Source organism: Rhinolophus ferrumequinum, chromosome 15 (assembly GCF_004115265.2).
Source record: "Rhinolophus ferrumequinum isolate MPI-CBG mRhiFer1 chromosome 15, mRhiFer1_v1.p, whole genome shotgun sequence".
Taxonomy (NCBI): domain Eukaryota; kingdom Metazoa; phylum Chordata; class Mammalia; order Chiroptera; family Rhinolophidae; genus Rhinolophus; species Rhinolophus ferrumequinum.
Window position 1 is genome coordinate 48227960 of NC_046298.1, and position 15439 is coordinate 48243398.

General features: G+C 37.5%; 1 protein-coding gene across 1 annotated transcript in view; it reads left to right on the top strand.

Moving 5' to 3' along the window:
- NLRP2 (NLR family pyrin domain containing 2) overlaps positions 1 to 15439 on the top strand; it is a 63200-nt gene that overhangs the window by 4214 nt on the left and 43547 nt on the right. Inside the window, exon 4 of the mRNA XM_033129292.1 lies at positions 14102 to 14402. Coding sequence (XP_032985183.1) covers positions 14123 to 14402 — 280 coding nt within the window. The 5' untranslated portion in view covers positions 14102 to 14122. The remainder of the gene's footprint in view (positions 1 to 14101; positions 14403 to 15439) is intronic.

Consider the following 15439-nt stretch of genomic DNA (forward strand, 5'->3'; position numbering starts at 1 on the left):
TGTATTTCTGTGGCATCAGTGATAACTTCCCCTTTTTCATTTCTGATTTTGTTTATTAGTGTCTTCTCTCTTTTTATCTTAGTGAGCCTAGCCAAGGGTTTATCATTTTGTTAATCTTTCCAAAGAACCAGCTCTTTGTCAGACTAATTTTTTCTATTGTCTTTGTGTTCTCTATTTCATTTAGTTCTGCTCTGATTTTTATTATTTCCTTTCTTCTGCTGACCTTAGGTTTCATTTGTTCTTCTTTTTCTAGTTCTTTAAGGTGCAGTATGAAGTTATTTATTTGGGATATTTCTTGTTTCTTGAGATAGGCCTGTAATGATATAAATTTCCCTCTTAAAACTGCTTTTGCTGCATCCCAAAAATTTTGCTAGGATATTTTCATTGTCATTTGTTTCTATGTATCTTTTGATCTCTCCTGTAATTTCTTCTTTGACCTGCTTGTTCTTTAAAAGTATGTTGTTTAATCTCCATGTATTTGTGGTTTTTCCTGCTTTCTTTTTGCTATTCATATCCAATTTCAAAGATTGTGATCAGAGAATATGCTTGGTATGATTTCAATCTTCTGAAATTTGCTGAGGTTAGTTTTATGTCCCAATATATGGTCTATCCTTGAGAATGTTCCATGTACACTAGAAAAAAATGTATAGTCTGATGTTTTAGGATGAAGTGCTCTATATATGTCAATTATGTCCATTTCATCTAATGTGTCATTTAGGACTGCTATTTCATTATTTATTTTCTGTTTGGATGATCTATCCATAGCTGTCAATGATGTATTTAGGTCCCCTAGTATAATTGTGTTTTGGTCAATTTCTCTCTTTAGTTCTGTTAGTAGTCGCTTGGTACATTTCAGTGCTTCCTGATTGGGGGCATAAATATTGATGACTGTTATGTCTTCTTGTTGTATAGTCCCATTTACCATTATGAAATGCCCATCTTTGTCTCTTGTTACCTTTTTCACCCTGAAGTCTGTTTCATCTGATATCAGTATGGTTACACCTGAATTTCTCTGGATACCATTTGCTTGGAGAGTCAATTTCCCTCCTTTCACTTTGAGTCTACGCTGTCCTTGTAGCTGAGATGCGTCTGTTGGAGACAGCATATGTTTGGGTTTAGTTTTTTGATCCAATCTGCTACTCTGTGCCTTTTTATTGGTGAGTTCAGTCCATTTACATTTAGGGTGATTATTGATATGTGAGGATTTCCTATCATTCTATCTTTAGTTTTCTGATAAGATTGTGTCTCCATAGTTTCTTTGCCTTTTTGTTTGTTGTCTATTATTTCTGTGTGGTGGTATTCTATGATGTTTCTCTCTGTTTCTTCTTTTATTACAGTATATATTTGAGTTCTGGATTTCTTTTGAGTGGTTACCATTAAGTTTATGTAAAAGGAAGTTTGATGTTTAGAGTATTCCATTTTCTTCAGCATGCTTACTTTCTCCATTCCCATATTCTGGTTCAGGCCCATACTCTCCCCTTTTTAATGTTTTGGTTGCCACAAATTGTCCCTGTTGATGGTGTCGAATAGCCTCCTTTAGTATTTCTTGTAGTGCAGGTCATGTATTAGAAAATTCCCTCAGCTTCTGTATGTCTGGAAAGGTCTTTATTGCTCCTTCGTATCTAAAGGATATCTTTGCTGGGTATATTATTCTTGGCTCATAATTTCTCTCTTTCAATAGTTCGAATATTTGGTTCCACACCCTCCTGGCTTGTAGAGTTTCTGCTGAAAAATCTGATGATAATCGAATGGGCTTTCCTTTGTAGGTTACCGTCTTCTTTTCCCTGGCTTCCTTGAGGATTCTTTCTTTGTCATTGATTTTTGACAGCTTCAATACAATGTGCCTTGGAGAAGACCTGTTGGGGTTGAGGTAATTAGGTGTTCTATTTGCTTCTTGGATTCGAGGATCCAGTTCTTTCCACAAATTTGGAAAGTTCTCATCGACTATTTGTTTGAATATACTCTCTGTTCCCTTCTCTCTTTCTTCTCCTTCTGGTATGCCCATTATTCTTATATTGCTCTTTCTGATGGAGTCCGAAAGTTCTTGTAGAGTTCTTTCATTTCTTTTAAGTCTCAAGTCTCTTTCTTCTTCCATCCATGTCATTTCCAGGTTTCTATCTTCGATGTCACTGATTCTTTCCTCCATCTGGTCGACTCTACTACCTAAGCTGGCTATTTCATTCTTCATTTCTTCTACTGAGTTCTTAATCTCCAGAAATTCTATTTGGTTCTTTTTTAAAATTTCAATCTCTGTGGTAAAATGCTCATGTTGTTCTTTGATTGTGTTTCTGAGTTCATTAAACTGCCTTTCTGTATTTTCTTGCATCTCGTTGAGTTTTTTCAAAACTGCAATCTTGAATTCTCTGTCATTTAAATCACATATTTCCATATCTTTAACTTCATTTTCTGGAGACTTTTCACTTTCTTTCTGAGCTGTCTTGTTGCCTTGGTTATTCATGGCAATTACTGATTTATTATTTCTCTTCCTAGACATCTAGAGGAGGGGGTCTACAACAGGTTGATAGGAAGTGGTCTTTTTTTGTTTTCCAGTACATGTTGGTAGAATGTTTTATTTTCTCTCCAACTGCAGCCCTTTTTTCTCTCACACACTGTAGTGTTATGCTTTTTCTGCACTATTCCAGCTTTTCATACAATGGGGGGATTCCCTGGAAGGCAGGCTTCCCTCTGTTAACAGTTCATCTGGGTCATAGGGCGCCGCGTCCCTGTGGGTTTATGGAGAGCTTCTGAAGTTCCAAAGCTCTTCCTGCACCAGATTCAGAGCCCGTGTGTTTCAGCAGTTCTGTTTACTCCTGCAGGGATCCACCTAGATAGGTGGGGACAGGGGCAGGGTGAGTTATGAGAGGTGGTCAAGAGCAATGGCAGCGATCACCACCACAACCAGTCCTGCTTCCACAGCTCCCTCTCCTTTGCCAGAATTAGTTGGGTGAATTTGTGTCTGCAGATCACAGTTCTCAGAACTGCAAGTATTCTGATCTTTTGATCTGACACCGCTACTGTTCCGCTTCTAGCACTGGGCAGGTGGTGGCAGGGCTAACTCTGGGAGCGTAAGGAGGGGGTGGCTAGTCTCAGTGCTTAAGGCTTCCATTCTCTGCTCATCAGTGAGGGCTTAAACCACCGTTTTCAACCTTCTTTACCTCAGTCTTTGCTCCAAGGTCTCTTTCGTGAGCATTGGGTTCAGCCGTGTTATATGCTGTCCCCTCAGCCTTGTGGCCATAAACAGAGCTCTAGCAGCCCGAGCAGTTCCGGGATGCAGCGAGCTCATATAGCCCTGAGCTAGGTCTGCATCCTGCGCCCACGCGGCTCTCTCTGCACTTCTCCCTTCCCTCCTCCCCTGCTCACGCAATTTGCCCACATTTAGGTGAATTCACTAGTGAGCCTCTTCGTCTTGCCTGTCTGCTGTGCAGGGAGTCCTTTGTGGAGGTACAGCTGTTTAATTTGTTGTAAATTCCAGAGATTTCCAGAGGCTCACATCACACCGCCATTTTGATGCTGTCTCGTCCAATTTCTTTTAACAGAAAACATTTTCCCATATTCTCAATGTGGACCAATGTTGCTCCCTAGTCTTTGGATGTAAGGTAATTGACCAGATTACCCCAACATATCTATTACATAGATGATATATTATTCCAACATAAAAACACACAATAAAAATATCTCATAAGCTGAAGATTCCTAAGTCTATGAAATATTGCTCTGAAAACAGACCATTGAATATTTCCTTTAAATTCAATCTTCATTCCTCTTGTTCTATTGAGAATATCCTAGTCATCCCAATGGCCAATATATCTTTCTCTTCATCACTGAGTAAAGAAAAATAAATTTATCTCCTTTCCTTTTTTTTAGCTTGCCTGCTCTTTTTTTTTTCAGTAGAACACCTGCAAACATCTCATCTCATCTGAGACACATAAAAAAAAATGTTTACCTTTAAACAGAATTTATATACAATAGTTCCTTTCTTCCACATACTTTTAAATCCATTACAAGTAGTAATTCATTTAAAATACTCTTATCCTATGAGGTGAGTGCTACTGTTATCCCCATCTTACAAATAAGAAAACTGAGACACAGAGGTTAGGAAATTTGACCAAGTTTGCACAGCCTAGAAAGGTTTGGAGGGATAAATGTCCCTCTCTTAGTCTGTGACCTGCTCTTGGTGGGCTGATTTTCAGGTCTGAGGGCTGCTGGCTTTCTGTCACTAAGGAATTCTCGATAGATGATAGATGGATGGATGGATGGATGGATGGATGGATGGATGGATGGATAGATAGATAGATAGTTGATAAAGTCTCCCATACAGGAGACCCACTTTTGGGGTCTCCTGACCTTCCTCTCTTTTAAAGCCAGAGGTCACTTTACTATCATTGGCTCTAGAGCAAACCCATATGATGGCTACTAGGCACACATGGCTGTTGATTACCAGAAATGTGACTAACAAACACTCATAGACATAGACAATAGTTTAGTGGTTACCAGAGGTTAAGGGGTGGGGGGTGATAGATGAGGGTAAATGGGATCAAATATATGGTGATGGAAGGAGAACTAACTCTGAGTGGTGAACACACAATGTGATATGTAGATGATGTATTACAGAATTATACACCTGAAACCTATGTAACTTTACTGACCATTGTCACCCCAATAAACTTTAATTTAAAAAAAAAAGTTTCACGCAAATGGAAATGAGAAAAAAGCTGGGGTAGTAATACTTATTTCTGAAAAAATAGAGCTTAAAATGAAGACTACTATAAAAGACAAAGAAGGGCATTATATAATTATAAAGGGATCGATCCAACAAGAGGACATAACCCTATTAAACATCTATGCACCCAACATTAGAGCTCCTAAATATATAAAACAGTTTATGACTGACATAAAGTCAGAGATCAATGGTAGCACTATCAGAGTAGGGGACTTCAATACCCCATTGTCACCAAAGGACAGATCCTCCAGACAGAAAATCAACACAGAAACAGTGGCCTTAATTGACACTTTAGACCAGTTGGATTTAACCGATATTTTTAGAGCATTTCATCCCAAAGCAGCAGAATATGCTATCTTCTCAAGTGCACATGGAACATTTTCCAAGATAGACTACATGCTAGGCCACAAAGAGAAGGGGGAGTAAGGGGGAGGGGAAAAAATAAAAATCATATGATCATATCAATAGATGCAGAAAAAGCATTTGACAAAATCCAGCAGTCATTTATGATAAAAACTCTTAGCAAAGTGGGACTAGAAAGATCATATCTCGACATAAAAAAGGCCACATGTGATAAACCCACAGCTATCATCTCAACAGGAAATGGCTAAAAATCTTTCCCCTTAAGATGAGGAATAAGACAAGGCTGCCCACTTTCACCACTTTTATTAAACATAGTTCTGGAAGTTCTAGCCACAGCAATCAGACAAGAGGGAAAAAAACCAAAGACACCCAAATTGGTAAGGAGGAAGTAAAAATGTCTTTATATGCAGATGACATGATACTATGTAGGAGAACCCTAAAGACTCCACCAAAAACTATCAGAACTGATAAACAAATTTAGTAAAGTAGCAGGATACAAAATTAATATTCAGAAATCAGTTGCATATTTATACACCAATAATAAACTATGAGAAGGAGAAATCAAGAAATCAATCCCATTTACAATTGCTTCAAAAACAATAAAATACTTAGGAATAAATTTAACCAAAGATGTAAAAGATCTGTACTCAGAAAATTATAAGACACTGAAGAGAAAAATCAAAGAAGATACAAATAAATGGAAACACCTACCATGTTCATGAATAGGAAGAATTAGTATAGTTAAAATGTCAAAACTACCTAAGGTAATATATATATTCAACATAATTCCTATCAAACTACCAATGACATTTTTCACAGAACCAGAACATATAATCCTAAAATTTATATGGAACCCTAAAAGACCCCAACTAGCCACGGCAATCTTGAGAAATAAGAACAAAGTGGGAGGTATCACACTACCCGACATCAAATCATACTACAAGGCCATAGTAATCAAAACAGCATGGTACTGGCATAAAAACAGACACATAGATCAATGGAACAGAATAGAGAGCCCAGAAATAAACCCATTCATATATGATCATTTAATCTATGACAATGGAAGCAAGAATTTACATTGGGGTAAAGACAGTCTATTTAATAAATGGTGCTTGGAAAACTGGACTGACACATGCAAAAAGAATGAAACTGGACCACCTCCTTACACCATATACAAGAACAAATTCAAAAATGGATTAGAGACTTAGATGTAAGATCCGAAACCATAAAACTCCTAGAAGGAAATCCAGAGAGTAAATTTGCAGACATTACCCTGAATAATATTTTTACTGATATATCCCTTCAGTCAAGGGAAGTAAAAGAAAAAATAAACATCAAACTTAAAAGTGTTTTCACAGCAAAGAAAACCATCAATAAAACAAAAAGGCAGCCTACAGAATGGGAGAAGATATTTGTCAATGATACATCTGGTAAGAAGTTAATATCCAAAATTTATAAAACACTCATTCAGCTCAACACCAAAACAACAAGCAACCCAATTAAAAAATGGGCAGAGGACATGAAGAGACATTTTTCTAAAGAGGACATACAGATGGAAAACAGACATGAAAAAATGCTCAATCTCACTAATCATTAGAGAAATGTAAATAAAAACCACAATGAGATAGCACTTCACTCCGGTCAGAATGGCTATCATCAATAAATCAGCAAACATCAAGTGCTGGAGAGGTTGTGGAGAAAAGGGAACCCTGGTGCACTGTTGGTGGGATAGCAGATTGGTGCAGCCACTATGGAAATCACATAGAGGTATCTCAGAAAACTGTAAATGGAACTACCTTATGACCCAGCAATTCCACTCTTGGTATCTATCCAGAGAAAACCAAGATGCTAATTCGAAAAAATATATGCAACCCTATGTTTATTGCAGCGCTATTTACAATAGCCAAAACTTGGAAACAACCCAAATGCCCATCGGTAGACGACTGGATTTAAAAACTGTGGTACATTTATTCACTGGAGTATTACTCAGCTATAAAGAAGAATAAAAAATCACCATTTGCAACAATATGGATGACCCTAAAGAACATTATGCTAAGTGAAATAAGTCAGCTGTAGAAAGGCAAATACCATATGATCTCACTTATATGTGGAATATAAAGAACTGAATAAATGAGCAAAGTAAACAGAAATAGTCTCAGAGACATAGAGGAAAAACTGATGGTTGCTAGAAGGGAGGGGGTGGGGATAAGGGAGAATGAGAAGGGATTAGACAGCATAAAGTGGTAACTACAATATTGCCTGGGAATATGAAAGACAGTTTAGGGAATATAATCAATAATGTTGTAAAGATTTTGTTGGGTGTCATCTGGGCACATGTCTTATTAGGGAGACCACTTCATGGACAGTGTAGATGCTTGACCACTGCACTGTACCCCTGAAACTGAAGCTGAATAATATTACATGTCAACTATAATTTTATATATACATATATATATATATACACATATATATACATATATATATGTGTGTGTGTGTGTGTATATATATATATATGGAGTACAGCATAGGGAATAGAGTCAATGGAATTGTAATAGATATATACAATGTCAGAGGGGCAATAGATTGGGGGAGGGGGACTATCACTTTGTGAGGGATGAAATGTCTAACTAGTGCATTGTTTTGTACACCTGAAACTAATAAAAAGAAAAGCAAAGAAGAAAAGAAACGTCTGCAATATTGGGCATTCCATAGTTCCATAATTCAATGAAAATTTAACTATGGAGATTTTATATGAAAATGTCACAAAGTCTATTGCCCTGCTTTCAACAGAAGGACTTTGAGGATAAAAATCTCTGTTACTCTTATGAAATAATTTATTGAAAATGAAAGTCACTCTTCAACTAATCGATACCACTGTATGGATTACAGTGGAAATGGAAATACAGCCATTTAGAACTCAGTAATGATATTTTTCAATTGGTCAAAAAAGTGCATTTTTGACAACTCACATCTTTGGATCAAGGCAGTCTTCAATAAAACATAAGCTTTCTTTTTTTTTTTTTAGATCAATGAAGATGAATGTTTATTGCAGGATTATTTGTAATAGAACAGAATTAAAAGGCTACCCCAAATTTAAAAAAACAGACAATTTTATAAGTAAATTGCGGCTTATTCATTCAATGGGCTACTTTGCAACAATTAAAATATGTATCGAAATGGATATTTACCTACTGAACTTGTAGTATGATACCATTTATATGAAGTTGCAAAACATGCCACACTACATCATACATTATTTATGGATACTTACATATATAGCAATAATATGGAAAAATGCACAGGAAGGCAAGGGTAAATAAGATTTAGAAAGAAGTACACAAAAAAAATAAACTTTCTTGGGGGACAAAAAAGACCCTCATACAATGTTGGTGGGAATGCAGACTAGAGCAGCCACTACGGAAGGCAGTGTCTCCGGAGGTTCCTCAAAAAGTTAAGAATAGAATTACCATATGACCCAGCAATCCCTCTCCTGGATAGCTACAAAAAAAAAAAAATCTGAAAACATTTATCCGTAAAGATATATGTGCTCTGATGTTCATTGCAGCTTTCTTTATAGTGGCCAAGATATGGAAACAGCCAGAGTGTCCTTCGATAGATGATTGGATAAAGAAGTTGTGGTATATATACACAATAGAATAGTATTCTGCCATAAGAAAAGATGAAATAGTGCCATTTGCAACAACATAGATGGATCTTGAGATTATTATGCTAAGTGAAATAAGTCAGACAGAAAAAGTCGAGAACCATATGATTTCACTGATATGTGGTATATAAAACTGAAAACAACAAAAGAACAAGACAAACTAATGAAGAAACAAAAACTCATAGACACAGACAATAGTTTAGTGGTTACCAGAGAGTAAGTGGGGAGGAGGGTGGTAGACAAGGGTAAAAGGGATCAAATATATGTTGATGGAAGAAGAACCGACTCTGGGTGGTGAACACACAATGTGATATATAGATGATGTATTACAGAATTGTACACCTGCAGGGGTGGCTGGATGGCTCAGTTGGTTAGAGCATTGGCTCTGAGCAATAGGGTAGCTGTTTCGATTCCCACATAGGCCAGTGAGCTGAGCCCTCCACAACTAGATTGAAGGACAACTACTTGGAGCTGATGGACCCTGGAGAAACACACTGTCCTCCAATGTTCCCCTATAAAATTATTTTTAAAAAAAGAATTGTACACTTGCAACCTATGTAACTTTACTAACAATTGTCACCCCAATAAACTTTAATTTAAATAAACAAATAAATAAATAGAAATAGAAATTTTAAGAAAAGAAATGTGACTAATCTAAACTGAAGTCTGCCATAAGTGTGAAATACAGACCAGATTTTGAAGCCTTTGTGACAAAATGTTGAATGTAAAATACAAGTATTTTAAAAAATAAAAAATTGTTTTTATCTTGGTTAAATCTGGAAATAATATTCTAGATATAATGGATTCAATCAATGTAAAAATTAATTTTACTTGTTTCAGGTGACTATTAAAAATTTCCAATTACATATGTGGCTTATGTAATCGTTTCATGCTTACTGCATTAAATTATTTTTATATTATTTTTTAGATTTGGGTTATTTTTTGTTTTTCAATTACAGTTGACATTCAACATTATTTTATATTAGTCTCAAGTATACAGCATAGTGGTTAGACATTCATATAATTTATGAAGTGCTCCCCCAATTAGTGTAGTACTCATCTTCCTCCATCCATAGTTATCACAATATTACTGACTCTGTTCCCCATACTGTACTTTACATCCCCATGACTATTTTGTAACTACCACAATGTACTTCTTACTGCCTGTCTGGGCTCTGTATTAAATTATTTTATTTATTAAACTAGTTTATTGTATTAGATTTATTGCATAGTATATTGTTTGCCTAGAGGCTCTTCAAGTGTGAGCAGATACATAAGACAGACAGAGATGTAGATATAAATATATTTGTTCCCAAACATGAAAAGAACTGCAAAATTCAAAAATTTGAAGGCTTTTTTATATATCTACAAAAATCAATATTGTCAGTGTAAAACTGATTAACTTACTATTGATAGACCCCTTGTACTCAATGTGTTACTTATATTCAACACAAAGTGTGGATGGATTTTAAAACATCTGTATGACAGAAGGAGGCAGCTAATCACAGCTGAAGTTTCTAAGTAGTGGTTTTCAAACTTGCCTGTAATTACAATCATCTGGGCATCTTAAAGAACCCAGAGGTCTGGGCAGCCCCCATCTGACCTAGAAATCAGAATGTCTGGGTATTGATACTCAAATGATGCTCCAGACAGGTGACTGTAACATGCAACCAAGATTGAGAACAGCTGGTCTAAGGGGATACGATACTGAAAGTGAAGAGATGGTCTCCACCTATGAGTAGTTGTGTAGATGGACGCAGGCAGTTCTTAGCAATGGGGCTGGGTTTAAGGGCCAATCCCAGAGCTTGGGTGGAAACAGATTCTTTATAGGAGCTTTTCCAAACCTGCAGCTCTCAGCCAGAAAGTAGGTCCAGGTGTTGGAGAGGTGAGTGACATCTCTGTTTCTCTACTTCTTTACTCCATTTCTCTATTTCTTCATTCAAGAGTTACGTCTCTATTTACAATAAAAATACTTTCTCCCTTTCTTTGAAGGCTTGGGTGTGAAAACTTTGAAGGATTACTGAGGTTTCAAGTCAAACTCCCCTTTGTGAAAAGGCAGAAGGTCTTGGAGGGGACGCTCTGCAGATTATTCCTTCTACAACTTTGAACAGCTTTCCTTTTCCTCGTAATGAACCTCAGTTTCCTAAGGCCACTGGAATATGGCTATAAATTGGATTAATTTAGCCTCAATGAGAACACATAGAATAACATGTTTTGTATATAAACATTCACTATTCATAAAGTATTAAGGGTAAAGAAACCCTCAATAGTCAATGGGCTAATGTGTTGCCATATGCAGCTGGTATCTAAACTTCTATTTGTCCTAAAGCTGATATCCAATCTCTAATTTCTCTCTTCTTACTGAGTTTTTAGAAGCAGCATTTTACAACCATGCCTTCAAGTAAAGACATCTCGTGCATTTTTCTGTCCTTCTCAACTTAGCTTCTTATCCTGCCATTTTCTTGAAACTGCTCTTCTTAAGATCTTGTTTGCTAAACACAAAGGATAGTTTTGTTCCTCCTCTGACAGGTCTCCATAATGTCGTTGAATCATTTTTCTACTAAATATGTCCTTGTGCAAATAAAACTCATGCTAATTCAAGACAGAGAGGTCAAGACTAGTAAGAATCTCCTGTTGCGTTGCAATATAAATACAACCACTGAACTTTTGGGTGTATATACTGTGTTTCCCGAAAAATAAGACCTAGCCAGACAATCAGCTCTAATGCATCTTTTGGAGCAAAAATTAATGTAAGACACGGTATTATGTTATATCATATTATGTTACATTATATTATATTATATTATATTATATTATATAGACCCTGTCTTATTTTACTATAAGACCGGGACTTATATTAATTATTGCTCCAAAAGACGCATTAGAGCTGATTGTCCGGCTAGATCTTATTTTTGGGGAAACGCAGTATACAATTTCTATGTAAAATTCTCTTCATTGCTGCAATTGTAATCACATAGCATATATGACCTCTCTCTTTTCCACTGTAATTATACAATGAGTATTGTATAGTGATCAGTAGCCTTGAAAATCCATCAGGTTTTGATACATTTTATTTAATCTACTAGCTTAACAGAATACTTTAGTCTGTGTTTAATCAATTGATTTTGGTCTTCTGAAATGTCCTTATTTTTACATACAATGCCTGGGGATGCCAGGATGGTATCTATTTGAATCAATTAGCAAAGGAATTGAGAACACAGGTTCTGAAATAAGACTGCTTTGATTGGGATATTGGCTTCCACACTTGACAGTTGAATGAGAATGGGCCATCAATTAACTTCCCTAAATTTCTCTTCTCCATGTTTTAAAGGATCACCTTTACAAATGGCCTCATTCAGCTCTTTCAACAAGGACTAAATTATATGCCCAAAAACTAGTTAGCATATAAATACTACCGGGGATGGGGTAGTTGCCATTGCCTCTTTTTAAAAGGAAAGAAATATGAAATCTGCTAGTAAATGTGACCTGAAGCCAAATTTGAGGAGATCATGAGTCCAAGAGGGATTCTGCACATTAGAAAAAAAATCAAGGCATTGAGGATCTCAAGCAGTGTTGTTTTTGTTTTTGTTTTTGTTTTTTTGCCTTTTGAAGAAGGGAAATGGGAAGGGAGGGTCCCAGTTGCCTGTTAATATGAAAAGAAACACTCATTAAAACAATGTCCTTTCTCTCTTTTTTTTTTAATTAAAGTTAATTGGAAAATGTTCTTTCTCTTAAGCCTACATAAAAAAAAAAAATTAGGTGGCTCATGAATACCTTAAAATGGTAAGTGGTTTTTCCTCTTACATATAGGTCTTTGGTCCATTCTGAATTAGCTTTTGTGTGTAAAGTGAGACTCCAGTTATGTGAAACTTCCAGAATAGGGAAATTCATAGACAGGAAGCAGATTGGTGGTTTCTAGGGGCTGAGAGAGAGGGAACGGGGAGCAACTGCTTAATGGCTGTGGGGTGTCCTTTTGGGGAGATGAAAATGTCTGGAACTAGACAAAGGTGATGGTTGCACAACATTGTGAGTGTACTGAATGTCACTGAACTGTTCACTTAAAATGGTCAATGGTTAATTTTATGCTATGTTAATTTTTTTCAAAATGGGAAAAAATATGTTTATGTGGGGGAAAAAAGGTTGAGTGGTCAACAGGATTTGTTTCAAATCTCAGTACAAATAGAACAATTAGGTGTGTGTTCAAGCAGAGTTGGTACGTGTGCAAGTTGCGATGACAGTGTACTGTTTCTAGAGTAGGATGTTGACACCTGAGATTTCAGATATAGGGGAAGCTTCAGATGACTTTATCCCTCACATCTAAGTCTGGAGTATGCTCAGAGGCAGCCTACCCCAACCCAGGGTCCATCTTCCTTCCCCTTTGCAGCTCTACTGCCTTCGGCAGGGGGGTTTACCTTGACGATTAGAAGTATTATCTCTGCATGTCAGGCCAGGTGAAGGGATGAAGCTCAAAGGGAGCTGGACTCTTTCTGCTCCTTTTTACCAGGACAGCAATAACATTCTCTCAAAAGCCCCACCACAAAAAGACTTCAGCTAATCTCATTGATCAGCAAAGTCCTATAACCACCCTTGGCAGTGATAAAAGTGAACTGGCATCTTAAGATGCTTAACCATAGAGCTGGGAGGACTATCGGTGGAGCTGGGCCCCTTGTTAACTCTCTAGTCCTGACTGCCTGTTAAACTTTGTGGTAACTTCTGGGGTAGGGATGCTAATAAATACAATAGCCACCTTGGAATTGGGGCTCTTTTTTTCACATGGGCAACTGGTTGCAGCACTGGCTGAGGGTGTGCATCCACACACTCCTGGGGTGACCTCGTTTCTTTTTCTTTTTCCAAATACTGTCCTTTTGGTGGATTTTCTAGAAAGTAAATTTTTTACCAGTTGACAGCAGAAATATAGTTAAAGATATTGGAGTTGGTGACAGAAAGTTGGTGACAAAAGTAAGAAGAGAGTAGAGTGGGTGTGCACCTCAGAAACTCAGCAGAGGGGCCTGTGCTTGACCCTAACCCTAAACTCAACCCCTTCGTCACTGGGAAGGGTGTGTGGGAATCCCAAGCTGCCAGAGGAGGAAGGAACCCAGCTCAAACTTCTTACCCACCCTGGGGTATTTGCATGTTCTCAAAAGGGTCCCAGACTCTCAAAATGTGAGCCACTATATCAAGGCAAGAAGTAAGAGAATTCTGAGTGAATTTTACCTCTATCTAGGAGTTTGTTCTTAAAGCACCAGGTTAGACAGTAAGAATAGCCCAGTTCCTGGGACAGAGGCAAACAGTGTTTGAGATAGCAGTACTGACTTGCTGTCTCTGTCTTCCCGTGTCTTCTTTAATGCCAAAAGCTCAGATCCACGTAGGACAAGATGGTACCTTCTGCACAGCTGGATTTCCACCTGCAGCCGCTTCTGGAACAGCTCAACCAGGATGAGTTGAGCAAGTTCAAGTCTCTGTTGAGGACCCTTTCCCCAAAAGATGAGTTACAGCGTATCCCCCACACAGAGGTAGAAGAGGCAGACGGGAAGCAACTGGCAGAAATTCTTACCAACCATTGCACCAGCTATTGGGTTGAGATGGTGACCATCCAGATCTTTGATAAAATGAACCGAACAGACCTGTCTAAGAGAGCAAAGGATGAACTCAGGGGTAAGCCAAAACAAGTCCACACTGCATCCTAGGAGGAAGGAGTAATAGTCTCCAGGGTTTGAGAAACACAGAAATAACATTGAGCTTTGAAGAGACTACCTGTCCTGAACATAAATGCTAGACCTTCATGAATTCTGCCGGTTTCTTTCCTGGTTCTTATCTTCTAGCTATTTCTATGCCTTCTAAACATCATATACCTACCCTGGGCTCCTCGCCATATATCCCTTCTCCTGTTTCTGAACTATATTCATGATCCCATTCTTTCATATGTCCCCCAAGATGTTATATTATTACATACACTCTCTGTTTTGTTTTTATTCCTACTCATAATATTTCCTTCCCACATAGTATGTCTATAAACACTCTTACACACACTCACAAATTCAAACCCCTACCTTTTTTTAGATCAGCAGCATTTGGGGCTGCATGATTCTTTTGGGGTAGAGAAGGGACATCCTGTGTATTGTAGGATATTTAGAACTGTTATTGGTACTCCAGTGCTAGATCCCAGCACCTCTCTACCAATTACCTGCTGGCAGCACAGTCCCCCCACTGGTGACAACCAAAAATGTCTCTACACGTGGCCAAATGTCCCCCAGGGGGGCAAAATCACCCCAAATGGCAAACCATGTTTTGGATCAGTGGTTCTTGGCAATTTCACTGTTCTTGGCAATTTCCTAGGGAATTTTAAATATTACTGATGTCCTGAACCTATTGCTGGAGATACAGATTTGACTAAATGATTTGTGGCTCCCCCTAGGCATGGAATTCTTAAAAGCTTCCTAGGTGATGCCTATGTGCATCCAAAGTATGATAATGTGGTCTGGGGCTCTGCTGCCTGATACAGTAGATACGTGAGGCAACGGAACACTTGAAATGTGGCTCAAATTCAAGTATAGTCTAAGGCTAAAGTATGTACCAGCTTCTAAATGCACTGTTATGTGTATTGTCTCATTAATAAATCTTATACTGATTACACATTGAAGTGATAATATTTTAGACAGTTACATCAAAAATTACAAAAATTCGTTGCACCT